The sequence below is a fragment of the Serinus canaria genome, chromosome 1 (genome assembly GCF_022539315.1).
Source record: "Serinus canaria isolate serCan28SL12 chromosome 1, serCan2020, whole genome shotgun sequence".
Taxonomy (NCBI): Eukaryota; Metazoa; Chordata; class Aves; order Passeriformes; family Fringillidae; genus Serinus; species Serinus canaria.
In genome coordinates, this window is record NC_066313.1 from 90,440,670 (window position 1) to 90,459,500 (window position 18,831).

General features: G+C 38.4%; 1 protein-coding gene across 1 annotated transcript in view; it reads left to right on the top strand.

The window, feature by feature from the left end:
- Positions 1 to 18,831, top strand: part of COL4A1 (collagen type IV alpha 1 chain) — a 120,189-nt gene that overhangs the window by 59,233 nt on the left and 42,125 nt on the right. Inside the window, exons 3-19 of the mRNA XM_050974377.1 lie at positions 6,537 to 6,626; positions 6,725 to 6,769; positions 8,282 to 8,326; positions 8,436 to 8,498; positions 8,599 to 8,652; positions 8,806 to 8,832; positions 10,167 to 10,250; positions 10,363 to 10,425; positions 11,032 to 11,067; positions 11,610 to 11,651; positions 13,251 to 13,340; positions 13,936 to 13,971; positions 14,113 to 14,172; positions 16,339 to 16,383; positions 16,596 to 16,649; positions 17,107 to 17,148; positions 18,313 to 18,406. Coding sequence (XP_050830334.1) covers positions 6,537 to 6,626; positions 6,725 to 6,769; positions 8,282 to 8,326; positions 8,436 to 8,498; positions 8,599 to 8,652; positions 8,806 to 8,832; positions 10,167 to 10,250; positions 10,363 to 10,425; positions 11,032 to 11,067; positions 11,610 to 11,651; positions 13,251 to 13,340; positions 13,936 to 13,971; positions 14,113 to 14,172; positions 16,339 to 16,383; positions 16,596 to 16,649; positions 17,107 to 17,148; positions 18,313 to 18,406 — 970 coding nt within the window. The remainder of the gene's footprint in view (positions 1 to 6,536; positions 6,627 to 6,724; positions 6,770 to 8,281; positions 8,327 to 8,435; positions 8,499 to 8,598; positions 8,653 to 8,805; positions 8,833 to 10,166; positions 10,251 to 10,362; positions 10,426 to 11,031; positions 11,068 to 11,609; positions 11,652 to 13,250; positions 13,341 to 13,935; positions 13,972 to 14,112; positions 14,173 to 16,338; positions 16,384 to 16,595; positions 16,650 to 17,106; positions 17,149 to 18,312; positions 18,407 to 18,831) is intronic.

Genomic DNA, 18,831 nt, shown 5'->3' on the forward strand with positions numbered 1-18,831 from the left:
AGTTCAGGGCCTCAGGCAGCCTGACCATGGGGCTGTGCTGGCAGTGTGAAACTCTCATGGCTGCTCCTTCTGCTAGTCATGCCAAAAGTGCTGCACTCATGTTTTCATGGGACTGAGCTCTTTCAGAGCCTTCCTGGCAATGCAAGAATCCAGATTTTGCTGACTCTCTCCCCTCTCTCTGCCTTAGCCCCTCTTCCATTCCACTGTCAGGAACTCGGCCCCAAAACTTCTGGGTGAGCCAAGATCTTTACAGAGCTCCTACACAGATTCTTTGCATGTCTGCAGAGTTATGTTTGTGTAATTAATTGCTTGTTACTTGTGTGGCTCCAGAATTGTATAGCAGTGGTGCAGATAGATTCTGCTGAAGAATGTGCAGTGGGAATTTTGTAATGTTAAACATGCTCAGTGCATTTGAGGACACATGTCCTGTAAGCATATAGCAGTAATTCTGCTTGACTGATATCCACTTCACACTTTCAATAAAATACTGAAAATGCTAAGTGCAGCTGAGGACAAGCAGATGACATTTATTGTACATGTTTATTTTATTCCTGAAATATATTCTGGGCCAGTGCTCCCTCTGGTGGTTAAAAATACCATTTTACTAAAGAAATGGCTATTCTCTGTGTCTTCCCTAATGTAACAGTGAGTAACACTGAGGCACTTGCAATCACTAACACATGTTGAAAAGAGTGTTGGGAGAAACACTGTGACTTGAGAGCCACGCTCAGGCTGCACAGTGCTGTTTCACTCTCTGGGCTGTAATTACTGCTCTACCACCTTGGAGCCAATTCACTGGGTGCTCGCAGTTACATCAGCTGAAGGAACAATACAGAGCCTGCACTCATCTCTCACGTGGCTGGGGATAGTCTGGGTAGAAACCATGCAGTCCATTGCTGTGGGTTTTATGAGGTCACACTGGAGCATCAAGGTGTGATGACTGTTTTGAATGGCAGCTTTTCCTGTTAACAGTCAGGCCCTTTTGTTACTCTGTTTGGAAACTGCATTGTCAGTTTTCATCGTGAAACAGGTGCATTTCTTTGGCAGATATGCCCCTGGTAGAATTTCAGTTCAATGAATGTTAAATTTTGGGGACAGGATAGCACGTGCATTTGTGGGAAGAATTCTGAGTTTATAACACGTTGGAGTCAGGATGACAGTGGTCTGAAGACAGCCCTCTGGCAAGGCCAAGGATTTGTTGGCTCCCAGCTCAGTTTCCCTTGCAGCAAAGGCACAGCTGAGGAGCTGTGGTGGAGGAGCTCCAGCAAACCCCACTGTGCTGGTGTGAGAAACTGCTCTAGCTGCCATTCCACCTTGTGTCCTTGTGTCCTGCTGTGTCCTCCTCACGTGGGCTTTGGCAGCTGCATGGCCACCTGGCTCAGCTCACAGAGACCAGACCAAGCTCACTCACTAGAGAAAAGGGAGTAAATTTAGTGAGCTGAACTGGCTGAGGGAATCATACCTGGTGGTGTAAAGAAGGGTGAGGTGGCACCATCCCTTTAAAAGAAGAGCCACCTTTGCTGGATAGATCAGTTTAGCTGCCTTGTGACATCTTTCCCTTAGACTGAGTTCTGTGCCTTTTCAGCTGAGGGACAGACACGTGTCTGTCCTGCTGTTTCAGCTGCTGGGGGATCTCTGGCAGAGGTGAATGTTGAGAAAGGAAGCATCTTTCAAATGGCTTTGGGAAGATGTACACATTGTTATTCACCATGTGCCTGAGTCTCTGGAGAGCCTGAGAACATCATATTTGTGCAGACACAGACACCCTGTGAGCCCACACGTTGGGAAGCAGCTGATTTATATCCATGTTACCAGTCTCTCAAGCCTAAAACCTCCCAGTCCAGTAGTCCCTAGGCAAAGTAAGAGGGGAAATAATTTATAATGGGGTGGTGATTGTTTCCTCCCCCTCAGCCCTTGATATATTACAGCTGAACCTTCTGAAATGACTTACTTTTTGTGACTCTCTTGCTTAGCAATCTGCGCTTGTTCTATGTGCCAAACAGCATTTCATGGCTAATTTGGAAGGGTAGGTATCAGAAAAAAACATCAACTCATGCTTAAGTTAAGCTCTTAGGTTCATGTCTGTTTAGAAGTCAATTCAACTTTAATTTGAACTACCTAATGCAAAGGCATTTCACAAAAGCTGAGCTAACACAGACATTTTGCTTATTAAATGAGTGCAGTGGTGACTGAGCACTTGCTGTCTTTTTACGTAGCACCTCCACATTTTCAGCAGTTGAGTGGCAGAATATTCATTTTTGTGAGCTGAGTAATGTGTTCTCCTTTGTGCTTTCTGACAGCTTGCATTGAATCAGCAGAGGTACAGATGACATGGTTACATCTGTTTTAATTTTTGAGTCTCATGAATTGATTTGTAAGAAGCAGAAGCTCTTTCAATATTACTTGCCAAGATTTTGCAGCTGTGAATATTGGAACTTGAACAATACATAACCCTTGCAGTCAGAGTCTCATGCTCTTCATGCATCACAGCTAGAAATCTCAGTGCTGAGTAAAAAACAAGTGGGGTAGCAGTGATGACCTGGTGCTTGCCAATTGATGCAGTGTATGTGCTTAATGAGTTGCAGCATAAATGTAGCACAAGCACATACTGTTGGGCTGTTTGGCTGGAATATTGAATGGAGAAAGGAACAGGCAGGCAAGCAGGGGAGGGATGCAGCAGATCAAGTGTTTCCTTGCAAGGCAAGGCACCTTCAGGACATGATTATGTCTGTTCTGTACAGCATAATAAGTGATAGCTTCATGTGATCCTGCAGTTCCAAGTAAGCCACCTCAGGCAGGAATGCAGCAGTGTAACTGTTGTTACCTCAGTGGTCTGTGGGGTCTGATCTACTCAGTGACTTTAGGATACCCTTCAGTCACAGGACTTTACAGTTTAAGGAATGTAGAGTTTCTGTACTCTCTAGTTCAGTGTAGGTTCTCTGACAGAATTTTACTGTAATTTAGTGTAGTATCACTGATGCAAAAAAAAAAAATGATGGAAGTTTGTACTAACTCAAACAAGAGTATTGAAGTAAAAGCTTTATTTGTTAGTCCTTACAAGTGCTGGCACCATTAGTTTTCTAAGGCTGTTGTACAAAGAGGAAGACTGATGCCTGGACTAAAGAAAGGAAATGGAACCCAGGACACATCCCTAGGTCTCTTACTGGGTCTCAGTGGAATAGGTTGCCCTAACTTCTCTGAGTGTCCACGGGTGGCATAGAGAAGTTAAATCCCATTAATTGTCTAGCCTAAAACTGCAGAAATTTGGCCTTCTTACACAATCTTTAGTTTGGACTATTTACCTTGAGCTTACTTTGCAGTAAAATCAAATGGGAAGGCAGAGTAGAGGAGAGGTGTTAGCAGTTTGTAAGTCCATTATTACCTGCTAGAATAAGCAGCCAAGGTGGAGAGGGATGCAGAGAGGGATCCAGCAGAGAGGGATCCAGCAGCCAATGCAGAGAGGGATCCAGCAGCTCTCACATGTTCAGTGTCTTTTATGCTTCCTTCCTTCCCTCTTGCAAAAAGATGAGCTCAGTTCCAGAAAGGGAAATCATGAGTCTGCAGGCTTTGGGGTGGTACAGACCTCCACGTGCTCAGGAATTATATTTTCCAGGCTTTGGAACATCCAGTACCTTGACTGGGTGTCCAGAAGTTCTGGACAAATAGCCAGTTGTTTTTCGTTTTTCTTCTTGGCCTAACAGTTTAAGTAGGGAAAATAAAAATGTTTCCAGGGAAACTTAAATGTATCTTAGCTCAAAGTGACTTGTTATGCTCCTCCAGCTGTTTTACCCCTCAGGCAGGGCAGCCTGGAAGGTTGAAGATAGCCTTAAGAGAATTGATAGTAGTTGCCTTGGAAGTTGCAAGTTCTTATGCATTTTAAGCCTTTAGGTAACCTCCTTGGCCAGCTGAAGCAGTCATTCCCTTAGTAAGTGATTTACAGGCAAGTTAAGGCCCTTTTACAGTTCCAGAATGGTCTAAGGGAGCCTTAGACCAAGTGAAAATCTGATCTGTAAGCCTCAGTTTTAACTTAACTGGAGGAAAGACTATTTTTCTGTGTTGCAGGGTGCAGTGGTTCAAAGTGTAGTGAAATGTCAGGGGCAGAACCTCTGAGAGCAGAAGGTGTCAGGCATGGTACACACTACTGATTGAGTCAGCTATGGTACACAGGGGCCATATTTCTCTGTGGCTGTCAAAATAATCTCGTTTTCTTCTCATTTGCACGTGTTGTACATTCCTTCAGCAGTGGAAGAGCCTCCTGTATGTACTTGAGTGTCTTCTCCTTCCTTAGCCTGTCTCGCAGCAGGTCCTGAGAGCAAGTGCCCAGGGTTCAGTGGGAAATTCTGCTCTGAATGACAGAACAACTGATTTTGTAGAAGCACAAAATCAGTTGTGACAGCAGTGCAAATTAGCAGTCAAAATATGGGTTTATGTTAAACTCTTTAACTTTACAGATATATTTCAGATTGTTAATTATTTCAACATTTGTTCAAAGACTTCCATCATGATGCATTCTTCCTTCAAATATGTTTCAAAACAATTTTAGTTACTTTAGAACTTGGACTTTGTACCTCTACAGCTGACCTAGAAACATATTTCTCCAGCTGTTCTGATGTTAGCTTTGTTTTGCTTTGTTTTCTGGTCTAGCACATGTCTTCAGATTTGGCTCAAACCAAGTAAAGAATTCTCAAACCATGATAAAGAATATTGGGAATTAAATAGAAGAGGTCATGCCATTTCAGCACTTCAAGGAACTGTTTGCCTCAGAAAGTACTCTTATACTGAAAAAAATTATTTTTGTGGGAGGATGGAGAGGAGAAGCAGCAGGATATTTTTTTTCTATCAGGAATTATAAATAAATGAATGTTATTTTGATTTTACTTCCTCATGCTCTTATCATCTCAGTTTGAGTTTTCTCCCTCCCTCCCTGGCCCTGCTCTTCATACCCATCAATAATGTCCCTTTCCCCTTGTCTCCTCATTTTAACAAAATCCTGGACAAGGAAATAAAAAACATCAGCCCAGTAATTCCACAAATTTTCCAACTCCTCTCATCTTCTGACACTATAACACCATGTCTCTTGGTTATCACTCAGTTTCCTCTGTCTGCATGTCATAACTTTTTCTTTGCAAGATGCCTGTTATACTTCCTGGGCAAATGAGCTCTCCAAGACTCTGATGTTCTCATGTGTGCTCAGTCCTCAGCTGACCTCTAAGTAGCCAGCATATTTCTGGGAATCTTTGTCCTCAGCAAACAGGAGAAAAGTCTATTCTTAATTGCCATCCTGAAATCAAATACTAAATTGGTTCTTAATTACAAGTTGCAATTTCATCTCTCACTGTTTTGCTGAAAATCTTTAAGTCTCTGTACTGTCCTTTAATGTGTTTTGAACATTATTAGTTTTATTTTCTTTTTGCAATCCTTTGAAAATGACTGTATTTTGAGTTTCTAAAGCAGGTGCCATGTTTTTAGCTGTTCTCCAAACTTGTAAAAATTCTTCTTTTCACAGTTTCTCATAACCTTTTATTCATCCAGTATTCCCACAGGTTTTGACAGGATGAAGTGTTTCTGCTCGTTTCACATCAGGCCTTGAATGGACAACTCTGGTTACTTCCTGCATGGAACCAGTGGCTTTTGATTTGCTTGATTTGCTGTTTCCAGGGATTGACATGCATAAGTTTCCCCCCCTCTCCCTATGTGTTTAGAGATTTTGCATCCTTTATTCAGATAGTGTTTCTCTTGGTTTCACTGGGAGTGCAAATATAGTGGAATGTATAATAGCTGCAGTATTGATCTAGAATGTGGATAGGTTTTCTGTCTCTAGATTTACCTGATTTAAATACGTTTGGAGCTGTAGGGAGAGGGACAGCGCAGTTGTCCCCTACATTAAAATAGAATCAAAAGGATGACACATATGCAGTTACAATTTTGTGTTCAGCTTCTTAGGAAGATCCTGTGTCTTGAAGCACCCTGTCTCTGAATCACCCTGAAATTCAAGTCCAAGTGACAAACCTGGTCTCCAAAACCTGCTGTTGTGAGTGGTGTATTAGAAGAGTGGCATTTATCATTCATACACTAGTTGACCAAACATTGATATTTATGGTTTTCAGTAATTTAGTTGCTGATTTGAGCTGTTAGATTTTCTTCTGGGACTTAGAAGCACCTCTGGAGGAATGCAGGTAGGTTTTATGAAAGGGAAAGGGACCTTCCTGTTACCAGGAGAATAAATCTTCTGTGAAGAGTGCTATCCAGAAAAAAAGGTTAACAAATATTTAAAGAATGCTTTTGCATTATGCCACACTCAGGCCCTGCCAATCTATTATTGAACCTAATATTGAATCTGTTATTTAAATTTCTTGAATGTAAATATTTCTTTATTTATAATAATCCTTCTTTCCAGTGCCAACATGAACTCTTTGCTGTCACATCTAGCTTCTTGCCACTTAACACGTTCCTCAAGCACAGAAATGGGATATGTGAGTTATTTGAAGAAGGAGCTTCAGTTGTGTAGTTGCTAATTAGTTTTTCTTCTTCCACAGGGAGAGAGAGGCTTGCCGGGTCTACAGGGTGTGATTGGGTTTCCTGGAATGCAAGGACCTGAAGGTCCTCCTGGGCCACCAGGGCTTAAGGTAAGAACTTCTGCTTTAGTATTCAAAACAATCAGATTTCCCTAAATTGTTGTCCCAAAATTTCTCTAAATTGTTCTTGTTTCTCTTTTACTTCTCAGGGTGATACTGGAGAACCAGGATTGCCAGGAACAAAGGGAACAAGAGTGAGTTCTGTCTTACTTTCTTGCAATTCTGATGTCTTTGGTTAGGGCTGCCTTCAAGTGCAAGAGGATGTCTCTGAGTTAATGAATGACATCCTCTTGAGCTGCACAATAATTTCAAAATTCTCACTTTTACCTTTGAAGTTCTTGCTGCATTGGACAGCCAGTACCTTTATTAATTTGCACTGTTACCTGATAGTTATCACTGTGTCAACAGCACAGGTTTTAGTGTTCCTCTCATATCTTCCTGACATACCAAAAGGCTTTTTCCCAAATTCAGAATGAACCAACCTTATTTCCTCTGGCAAAATCTCCTTTATATTTGCCATTTACCCTTGAAGCACTCCAGCAGAGAAGCTGACCCAGTCATTAACATATGTGTTCTGAAAAGATACAGAGCAAATTAAAGCCAGGGACAAAGATTTCTTAACTTTGCTAGAAGAGGCTCTGAACATCTGTGATCTTCCTGTGGTAATTTCTGTTAAATGGGGCACTTATATATCACTTCTTTTAGTATATTATATTGGCCAGGGCCATACCTGTTGGGGTTTTTTGAGGTGCCAAGCTCTTTCTGAGAATTTTCATGTTTCCTAATGTCATGATGAAATAGGATTCAAATGACTTGGCCAGTAATGATGCATACATTTTCAGCTATTCACCCTTTTGCTCACAGATTCTCAAAATGCCACCTCAGTTTTGTTCTCCATTTGCCTGCAGTTGCTGCAGCAAATGGAATTTACTGCATTAACTGCAGTTTATGAGGTGTTACAGAGAGGATATTCTGCTAGATCAAGAAATCCATATTTCAATTAATGATGTTCATGTTGATCTGGGGTATCCTGAGTGTTAATGTAAATTGGCACCTCCTGGCAAATGTATTTGTTTGCTGCAGAGTAAGTAAAATGTATTTTAGCAATTATGAAGTTTGAAAGAAGCAAATACACTCTCTGAGCTTGGGATTCCTGTACATCTTTTCTGCTTCATAATACATGTTTTAGGAAATGTTGCATGGATAAGTAAGATGAAAGGATGAAAATTATGTGCCAACTTAAATGCCTGATTCATCACACTGAAAAGCTGTTCAAGGAGAAAGAATTATGTCAGCCTGGTAGAATTTTTGATAATAAGAATGAATTGATACACTCAAGAGTATGAAAGACAGAGAAGCATCTTTATAGTGTGTTAACATTATCTTCTGCTGTGAAGAGATGCCTACAGTAAATTTCATTTTGGGAGCAATGTTTCTGAGAAGGGAACACCTGTGAGTTCCTTTTTACCTCTACATGAGGCTCTGATCTAGTTCTTACTAAAAAGGTAAAGAAATATAAAAGGTTACTTTTAGTTTTTCATTACTAAGTGACATATTAAGGAGGTTTTGAAGATTAGAATTATGTTGTCAAGGAAGTTTAAATGCTACTGATTTTGCTGTCAGCCTTGGAGATGCAAAGTGGGCTGCAGCTTGTCCTTGCTGTTTTGTGGATTTGTCATTTCAGTTTGTGTTTTTCTCAATTGCAGGGCCCCCCAGGAGTATCAGGCTTCCCAGGAAACCCAGGCCTTCCTGTATGTATTAAATATATGTATTTTTACAAGGAGCATCAAAGTTTTAGTTGCGACTTCTGATCTGGATTATTCCTAATATTGCTAATTTCTTTACTTTCTCTTCATGCAGGGCATTCCTGGACAAGATGGCCCTCCTGGTCCACCTGGCATTCCAGGATGTAATGGCACAAAGGTGACATTTACATATTTTATAACAGCATATTTGTGTTGATATTTAAAAACCCCTCAAGCATATGTTCCCTAAACAAAACCAATTTGTCTCTTCTCCTTAGGGTGAAAGAGGTCCAGTAGGTCCCCCAGGTTTACCAGGACTGACTGGAAGTATAGTAAGTAGATTCTTTCCTGCTTGACTCACTTTTTTTAAGTCTGACTCTTGAAATGCAAATATACCTATAGAAAATGATACTGTGTTTAAGATGTAATATATACAATATTGAGAAGCAATAACCACAACGATGTTTTTTTTTTTTTTTCCACAGGGACCTCCAGGACCTCCTGGAATGAAGGTACATTTTACTCTTAGAGTATTTATATTCTGCTTCTAACAATAAGAACTTGTTTCTCTACACCCTTTAAGACTAGCAGCAGTCTTTACTTAAGGACTGAAAAGTTGTATTGCCTTGTTTCACTTTGTACTCTGTTTTGCCACCTCACCAAATAAAGGTAGTGGGGTGACCTCCTCACTTTAAAACAATTGAACAAATGTGTTGTTCCATGCAGGTCTTAAAAGGGTGAGTCTTATATGGATTACAACAGAAAAGAAGCAGTACCTGTCATTAATTATGTATAAACACTCTGGTGGCTACCCAATTGGGTATAAAAATTTAGATAGGTTTTATCAATCAAACATTTGGTTTTATATTAACATTTGATTTATCTAAAAAGTTTCACATGGATAATGTTGGTGGAAGAAGGTCCCACATACGCCCCACAACATCAGAATCATCCAACACACACTAGACAGTTTTCATGTAGATAAAAAATCAGACTAACTAACTAATTATCTGAGTGCCTTTTGTGAACTGGAGAATGAAGCACTGAATGACATCCAAGAGCTTTTTGTCTTAAAATGAATAGATATTATCTGGAACTGTAAGCTAAATAAAAGTCTAAAAGTAATCTCAGATTTGTAATGCCATGACAACCCAAGTTATTAAAATGTCCATTTCTCTTACTCTCACATGGAATAAACTGATTCATTATAGAAACACTGAAGTATCAGATGCTTCTCCCCTAGGCATGTATGCATAGGTACAGAACTGAAATAAAATCATTTACAATATTGTAACTTTGTGCAAAAACACAGGAAAAACTGGATTTTTACTCTCAAAAGAAGGGACATAAAGAAATGGATGGCAATCAGAATAGTTTTCTAAAGAAAGACTAAGTGTGTTCCTTTCCTGAACAAAAAGAACACCATAAATAGCCTTTATGTCAAAATTAGGTGTAAGCATGAAGATCTCAGCAGGGGAAAGAGAATGTGAGGTTACCACTTCTCTCAGCAGCCAGGCCAGATGATCCAGTTTTGTGGTTACATTGTAGTAGTGATAGATGTCATGGAAAAATCATTCTGACTACCCATTACAATACAGGAATTGAGGTATGAAGATAGTTTTGGTACTGAAATCTCTTCAGGCTGCTTTAGAGTACACTTGCCAATTAAGGTCTTAACTGTTAATATCTCTATGTTTCAGCTGAATTAAAAGAAATAAGGTGATTTTTTAAAGTCAGCTTGCCAAATGATTCCAAAGTATGCATAGCTACAACTTTAATCTCCTGGTGGGTTTGAGTGTATTTGAACTCATGCTCAAGACTTACTCTTTTTCCATTCTTATTATAGGGAGATCCAGGTGAAGTGGTTGGTCTTTTAGCTCCTGGTGTGCTAAAAGGTGAAAAAGGGTTTCCTGGCCAACCTGGACTGCCTGTAAGTAAAAATGATGTTGGAATAGCAGCTAGTTTCAACAAAAATTATATCAGTATCACTAATTCACCATATAAGTATCACTTTCTAATGATGTCATTTGAATTTTTCAAAGGGTCCACCTGGTGCTTCAGGGTTTCAGGGACCAATGGGACCAATGGGCCCTCCGGGAGAGCCGGTAAGTTTCCTCTCATGGTGATTTGCACTTTGCTTAGAGATCATTATTACAGGAATGTTCTGGAAGGTGTGTGTAGCAGATCTTGGTTGGGATTTGGGAAAGATAAGGTGTGTTTCCAGACTTCATGTTCAGCCTTCTGAGCTCTGCCATGGCAGAGATTACTGGGCAACGTGGTTTTTCAGCAGCTGCTCCTACAGTCCTCTTCTCTTCTTGCCCTCTTGGAGGGTATTTTGGTGGGGGTGTGACTAACTATCCTTGGTCATCCTTTCCTCTCTTCCCCAATTTAATTTATAGAAAATAAACTACATACCAAGCATCCAGATCAAAATCCAAACTTTTGCTGAGGTTATTCTTTTGGGTAGCAGCACTGAGCATTACTGTGGAAGCACGTGATCATCCATCTGTTGTTATAATAATTAATGAGATATCTCAGATTCTCTTTGTTATTATTTTTTTATTCTAAGTTGTGAATTATGCACAGCAAGAGCAAAATGAAGTTACTGGGTTTAATGAAAAGATCTGCCTTTTTGCTGTTTTCTTAGAATAAGTCAATATTCCACTTAGTGTACTCTGTACCTGAGGATGCTAAAATTTATTATCTTGTAGGGTCCCCCAGGGCCACCAGGACTTCCAGGCGAGAAGGTAAGATTCTTTAATACAAGTATTAAGTTCATTTATTCATTTATTTTGCATACCAGATCCTCAAAACTGTGGAAACTAAAGGTCCTAAAGGTGTGGGGTTTTTTTATACTTTGGGATCTATTTCTGTGTCTTAATAAACATTAAGAGAGATTTTTACAGCTTTTTTTTTTTAATTTGTCTTGCCCTGTTATGTCATTTAATCAAATCAGTAGTAATTACACCATTCTCTGGTTATTTGAATTAATTTTAAAATGTCAAAATTTTCACTAAGTGTTGGATAAAAGAGCATATTGACAATAAAATTATCTGATGAATTTCAATCTGATTTTTCACAATTTGCTGTGACACAGGGCTTAAAAAACAGCAGGGGAGTTAGGACTTTGATAATTTATTTGTTTCACACATGCATTTAAAAGACATATTCTGTCTTTTGCATTCTCCCTTAGCATTTGACGAGTACATAATACTTTCATATGTTTATATATATGCATGTATGCACTGCAGAACACAATTGACTAAGTGTGTGTAATTTACGTTTTCAGGGCTACATGGGCTTGGGCTTTCAGGGTCCCAAAGGTGAAAAGGTAGGTCTCTTGTAAACTTCTAGAGAACAACCTTTAGAAATATTCTTGATACTAAGTTTTAAATGAAGAAAACTCTTGAAATCAATCAATGGAGAAAATCAATGCTGTGATTTTTGGAAGCCAGGAGTAAATCTGTAACTTACACCTAAATGGAAAGTAATGAGAAGCTACAGACTTTTTTAATGGTGATGTTATACCTGACATTAATTTAGGTCACCATTCTGTTTTCCAGCTGTGCCTGGAAAGCTGCTTTAATTTGCAGTGGGCAGATCTGGAAACATTTATTCTGTATATTAGGACTCACCATGAGATTTTTTAAAAATCAATTTAGTTCTAAGGGATGAGATTTAATGTGCTGTTCAGAATGATCAGAATTAATTGTTGTAGGACTCTAAGGCCTGGCTGCCTTATTTTGGTTTGGTAATGCACACATTTGAAGCATATCTTTCAGTTATCCCCTTTAATTGTGTTTTGGCACAACCAGGAAGAGGTTTCTGAGCACACAGAGTGGTTTTACTTTTGAGTGAATCTAAACCAAGAGATGTGCTCCAGGATCCCATTTATTCTCTTAATCAGCATCAAATGGGAGGTAATACATGTCAGCTTTAATCTGTTTCCTCTCACACTGAGAGGTCTAGGCTAAAGTGCCTTATGTTCTGTTTCTGGGAGCCAAGGACTGCATGTATTCAAGGGCTATTCAGTAAACTCATTATGTATCTGAGTACTTCTCCAGAAGCTTTTCCTGAGTGTCATTGACAGAGGGCTTTTGCAGTGTAAGTAAATTATATTACTTAGGTAGGGTTGTTTTTTTTTTTTTTAAACCACCACCTTATTAATAGATTGTTGAGTCAATATTCCTAATGGACAGAATATTTTGCAACATGACACACTGTTGAAATCAATTTTTTTACCATGAAGTTTATTGAAAAATGTTGGAAAAGATAACATAGGAGTGTGTGGAGATTTCCTGGACTCCTCAGGTTTGTCTGTAGCTAAAGATAAATTGTATTGCTTTGCATTACTGCTTGACAGAAATTTATGGAGTCTGTTCAGAGGTGTTTTACTGTTAAAGATAGAGCTTTTGCACTGTAGAAGGAGGTGAGGCTCTGGCTCTATAGTGGACACATGCATACTAGAAAGTCATCCTCAGTTACCATCTTGAAGTTGGCCTTTATGGACCTCCATAAAGCTTTTGGAGCTCTGTAAACTTTGGGTAACTTTTTCCTTTAGCCATTGACTTTCTGTACCTGACCTCTTTCCTCCTAATTTCCTTCCTCCTGAAGGAGGCACTATAAAACTTTGGTACTGTTGCTATAATTATTTGGGTATATTTGTGATATTTTGTTGATCAGTCTTGACCTTAAGAGTAGATTCAGAGGTCTTTCTTCAGGGCAGTCTCTGCTGGTAACCAGTTACACAGGATTGACTTCTGTAACCTTTTGTCTTGCTGATTTTGCTGAAAAAAGAATTCTTAAAGAATCCATTTAGCTATATTTTTAAAAGCAAGTGGTAGTTCTCTTTAATGTTACTGGTCTTAGCCATATTTGATCTCAGTGTCATTCTGTTTTCAATGGACAATTTTGTATTTGCTGTTGACAGGGAGAACAAGGGGTAAGGGGCCCTCCAGGACCCCCAGGACCAGCACCTCATATGAAGGAAAAAGGGAGTGAAATCATAAAGGGAGAAAAGGTGAGATGTTAAATGATTAAACTTCTTGTACTTTTCATTAAAGTATAATCTATAGGAATTAGCAAATAGAAGTGAAACAGGAAAAAGAAAATACAAAGTCACCTAGAACAAACTTGTCAAAAATTTCTGCCTGCTTTACTTCATGGAACTTTAATTTTCATTCTAGAAGTCTCTCTAAAAAATACACAATAGATGGTAAATGCATCAATAATTGCATAAATAAGTAAGCAGCAGATGACTTTCTGGGGAAGGAGGACTGATAAAAATATGATATTGTAAAAATATTTGGGAAGTTTGAATTAAGAAGCATGTACTCAGCTTTACATACACACATTTGTGAAATCTTGGTGCTAATGAATTTTTCAATTACTGAATTAAGCAGTCAAAGCAGTATATGCTAGTAAAATAAACTAGCTTAATGGATTCACATTTGACCTTTGTCTAAACTCTTGCATATCATATGATTTGGCACAGCTCTTGAAATGGAGAACAGGATTAAATGTGCTCTTGCTGAAATGAAGAATTATTTAAAACCTAAATGAATAATGTTTAAGTTTTTGATTTCTAATTTACATTTTTTTAATAATTTCATTAGGGTGATCCTGGTGAAAAGGGCGAACAGGGATTCCCAGTGAGTATTGAGTTATTTTTTATACTACAATAAAAATTTTAAAGACTCTGATAATAGCACTGAATATCTTTATATCTCTTCTTTAAAAGCAAATTTACTTTGGAATTTGGCAATATTTTTAATCTCGTGTTTATTTTCCAGGGATTGCCAGGTTCAGGTTTCAAAGGAGACAAGGGTGAACCTGGGCAGCCTGGTCCACGTGTAAGTATACTCAATTTTATCCATATCATAATTGCAGTTAGTGTATGTTTCCATTATCTAACTAAACTTAGTAACCATTAGTTAAACAGCAAATTTGCTGTATTTCATACAAGCAAGTTTTGCTGTAGGACAGGTGTACAATCAAGGTTGTGGTAACATGCAGCAATGTTAGTATGCAACATTTCAGTTATCTAAAGACATTAACAGAAGCTTGCAGTGCTGAAGGTGAAGGCAAAACTCCCATTAATCCAAACTGAACAAAGATGACGTCATTCCAGAATGGAAGAAAATGCAAAGAAAAATTATCACTCTGTAGAGAGTGCTAAATGGAACATGTTGAATTTATTTCAAATGCTCTCATGTGCAGTTGGCAAAATAAGCCTGCTTAGCCTGAAGGAAGAGATTCAAACAAAGAAAATGAATGGAGCAAAAAATTCAGGTGACTGAGATCCTCTTGCCTGCTGGTTCCTAGCCTGGCTGTAGCTGCCTGAGGACATAAGGTCTGTTACATTTGTCTGATCTGACCCATATCATAGTCTCATCCATAGAACTTCTCCATGAGTCATGCTGTATCTTTCATAGCTGAGCAGGTAGCAAAATTGTAATTTTATCTACATTCAGATGTATCTAAAGTATTCTAAGTAATTCTATGTTTCTTGAGGTGTGGGTCTTGCCTATAGATGTGTTAGCCCCAACACATCTATAGGCATTCAATTGTACTTCCATCTGAAAAAGAAAACTCTCCCTTTCTACTATGTTTCAAAGTCAGATGTTCTATTAAGTTTACAGTAAAGTTATGTGATGGGATTTTTTCCATCATATATGTGTGTATATATATATATGCATATATGTATGTTTACTCTCACTGTAAATGCAGCCTTGAACATGGAGGAATGGAGACGTTGGCTTAGAGCTTTTTGACGAAACCGGAGCATCTGAATTTATCAAAAGTACAATTTTCAGTTTCTGAAGAGCTCAGTTTCTGAACAAAGTTTCTAAGATATTTTATATATAATTGTTCAGGAAATCATAGCTACTTCTGAAATTAAGCTAAGCCTTGAAAGATGATCAAGCTAAGCCTTGAAAGATGTTACAATCTGATATTCTAGTTCAAAGAAACGAAACCATATGATTAATTCTGATCACAGTGTATATTTGAAGACTGTCTTGACTTCAAAGTTTTAATTAATCATCAAAAACTACTTGTAACCCTTCATTTTAAGAGACCATAGCTGCCCACCTCAGTGTTGGTGGCCTGTTCCCTTTTGTTCTATCATTTTTGTCCTTGGATTGTGTTAAGACAAAATCTTTGTACCTAAATTGATGGGATTATTTTTAGACTGAATTACGTGCACTGTTACTTTGTGTATTAAGTGCCTACATTTCCTTGGGTTTATGGGACAAATTCATGTTGCTTATGCTACACTTGTAATCTAAGCACTGGGACACCAAATGAAAGGCAGCCACCAGTGGATCAGGCTACCAGCTGATGTCCCAGTCCTTGTATGGTGCAGAGGAAGGGAAAATGCTGAAAAGTAGGTTTGCCCATCTAAATAATTTATCACATAACTGTTGACTGCTTCAAGGGAATCTTATCCCCTCTGTAGGTTGACACAGTGGACTAAGAGTTGTAATTTTAGTCTGGAGGAGGGAATTTTGACTTCTAGTGTATTATCTGCCTTATGATTTGAATTTCAGTGTGAGGGAAGTGGATTTACCACTACATTACCACACAATCTGATAGAGGGCCGCTCTCCAACCCTTCTGCTGAAACTGAACCACTCAATAGCCATGCAAAAATGTCTTGTGAAGTTTCTTTAAATAGAAAGGGTTTGTTGTGAAGGAAAAAGATGGATCAGGTCCCAGTTTCTTGTGCTGTAGATATATTTTGTCTTGAAGACTCTGTGCCCGGGAAATCTATGTTATTTCTGCATCTGGGAATGGATTTGCAGGATTTTATTTAATTTGGCATCTTGGAGGGTGTTGGGTAATACAAGCACTAGGCATATTCACCATTTGTACCCTCTGTTCTTTTAGCTGAATTAGCATACTTTGATTAATGCCTTGCAATAGTGATAATTGTGTTCTAGTATTCCACCCACTGTATTTAGAAATTGCATGTATGTGGTTGTCTGTTAAAGCAGAGTGGAACTTGGTGTTTTACAGGGAAAGCCTGGAAAAGATGGTGAACCAGGACTGAAAGGAGAACCCGTATGTATTTTACTCATTTTCCAGTACTGTTTCTTACATTCAAAACAAAGAACTGTCTGTGTATTATAGATAGTTGATATTTTCTAGCCTTCTGAATTTTTTATTTGAAGTAGTTGCTTTAAGTGACTTTGAAAATTTTTAAACTTTGTGGTTGCCACAGCTAAGATCCACCTATATTTGTCTCTTCTGGTTTCACTGCCTTCTCCACACAGGGTTTGCCTGGAGGGTTTGGGATTCCAGGACGGCCTGGGGAACCTGGCACCAAGGTGAGTAGTGGCAGCTTTTGCTTCCCTTCACACAGAATGAGTTAACAGCTTTTGTGGTGTGTTCATTGATTGCATTAAAGCAGTGAATGCACATAAAGCAATAATAATTGAATGTTGCTTTGCTGTATGTGATCATTCAGAGACTGTGAGAAGTCAAATAAAGGTATCCCCAATTTAGATCTCTTATCTGTGCTGATTATGCAGGCTTTGTTTTCACAAGCTCTTTGTCCAGCCAGCATAGGTATACTTCCCTGAAACCTCCAGTTTCTCTTCAAATAGTGCAAACCAGTACAGGCTTGCAAACTGTTACTGTTCCTGGTTATTATAGCATTCCAGGTACTTACCATGTGGATGTTGTTTACATCTGTATCAAAGTGTTCCTTTGTTGAGGAAGTCTGATTTTGTTGTCAAAAAAAATCTTATCTGGATTTAAAACATAAATTGTGTTTTGATTTAGGGTGACAAAGGGGAGCGAGGTTTTCCAGGACCTCCAGGAAGAGTAAGTAAAATAAATTTTTATTTAATTTTAAACTTAAAATAAAATTTAAATAAATTTTGTGAAAGTCAAAGTGTCAAACAATGAAGAAAAAATTAGATTCTATGTATAGTCTGATCTTGTTCTCTTTAGTCACATTCATATTTTACTTAATGGAAGCAAAAGTTGGGTGCAGTTCTTTGAAGTATGTTTGAAATTTGGGAAAGGAACCCCCAAAGAATATGAATTTCAAGTGTTGTGAATATTAGAAGCATTGCTAATCAGTACACAGTACCCAAAAGACAGTTCAGAAGAGTAAATCTGCCAGTTTCAGGGTTGTGGTTTAACCCAGCTGGGAGCTAAGCACCAGACAGCCACTCACACACTCACTGTCCCTCCTCAACATGGATGGGAAAGAGAGTTGGAAAAAGGTAAAATTCATTAGATAAGATCAAGTTATTAATAAAAATAAAGTTACTAATAGTAGTAGTTGTAATCATGAAGAAATAGGAGATAACAAGAAGAGAGAGGGAGGAATAAAACCTGAGGAAGACAAGTGATGCACAGTGCAGTTGCTCACCACTTGCTGACCGATGTCCACTGAGTCCCTGAGCAGAAATTGGCCATTATGCACCAGAAGAAACCAGGGGAGCAATTTATACTTTTTATAACACTTCAGATAAAAAATGGGGTTAGTCAGGAACAAATAGATAATTGGTGGTGCTGCTTCCCAACTATGGGAACAAATGCCCAACATCTGCTCATTTAGTTTGGAAAATTGTATGTACTTTCTGAATATTGTATTGTAAATACTAGCATCCTATATATTGAGCTCAGATCAATGTTAGCAAAAATTGGCTATGCAATATTTAAAAAAAAAAAGGTAATACAAGATTAGTTCTTAGGCCATGTTAAGCTTTTCTGGCATCATTCTTTTTGAGGAAGATACTATAAAAGCTCTCCACTTAATCCTTACATTGATATGAAGGCATTTGAGTAGAATAGGAAATATTTATTTTCTCTAGTAATTCCTCAGCAGCTGCAATCCTCTCACTTGCTGAAATTGCAAGTATAATCAAAACTGCTGAAAATTGTCAATAAAACTAAGATGGCCTCTGTACCATCAGACGAAGATGGGGAGATATGATGGCTCAGTTGCATCTTTCTAGTCTTTGTCCTGTGATTTAGATGATAGATGCTGGACCAGTAGATACCTTTGGTGAAAAAGGAGACCCTGGAGTTTCAGGTTTGCCTGGACTGAAAGGTCAAAAAGGTGAAAAAGGTATGTATTTTGTCTTGTCTTTTTAATTGAGTTATACCTTCAGTTTTCTCGCTAAAGGAAATTAAAATTGTACTATCTGTGCTCAGGAGCTTTATATGACAGTGTAATGTTCCAGTTATGTAATTGTTTTCAGGTTGTAATTTTGCAATGGCTTGTAAGACACTTCTGGTTCTCAGCATAGCTAAGATGGTCTTTCAGTTATAGATGAAAAAGTGATAAATTTGGATCAGTTTTTATGCCCGTTAAATAATTCAGTGAGATTATCTAAGAAGTATGGAAATCAACATGAATATAAGGAGGGTAATTAATGCAGAGAATCTTGAGATTCCTCTATAAAAGTCAGTTGCTAATTTTTTATCCTAAGATTGGTTTGCATATTATAAAAATGTCTCTAGTAAACAGAAAAAATCAAGCATTTCCTTTCC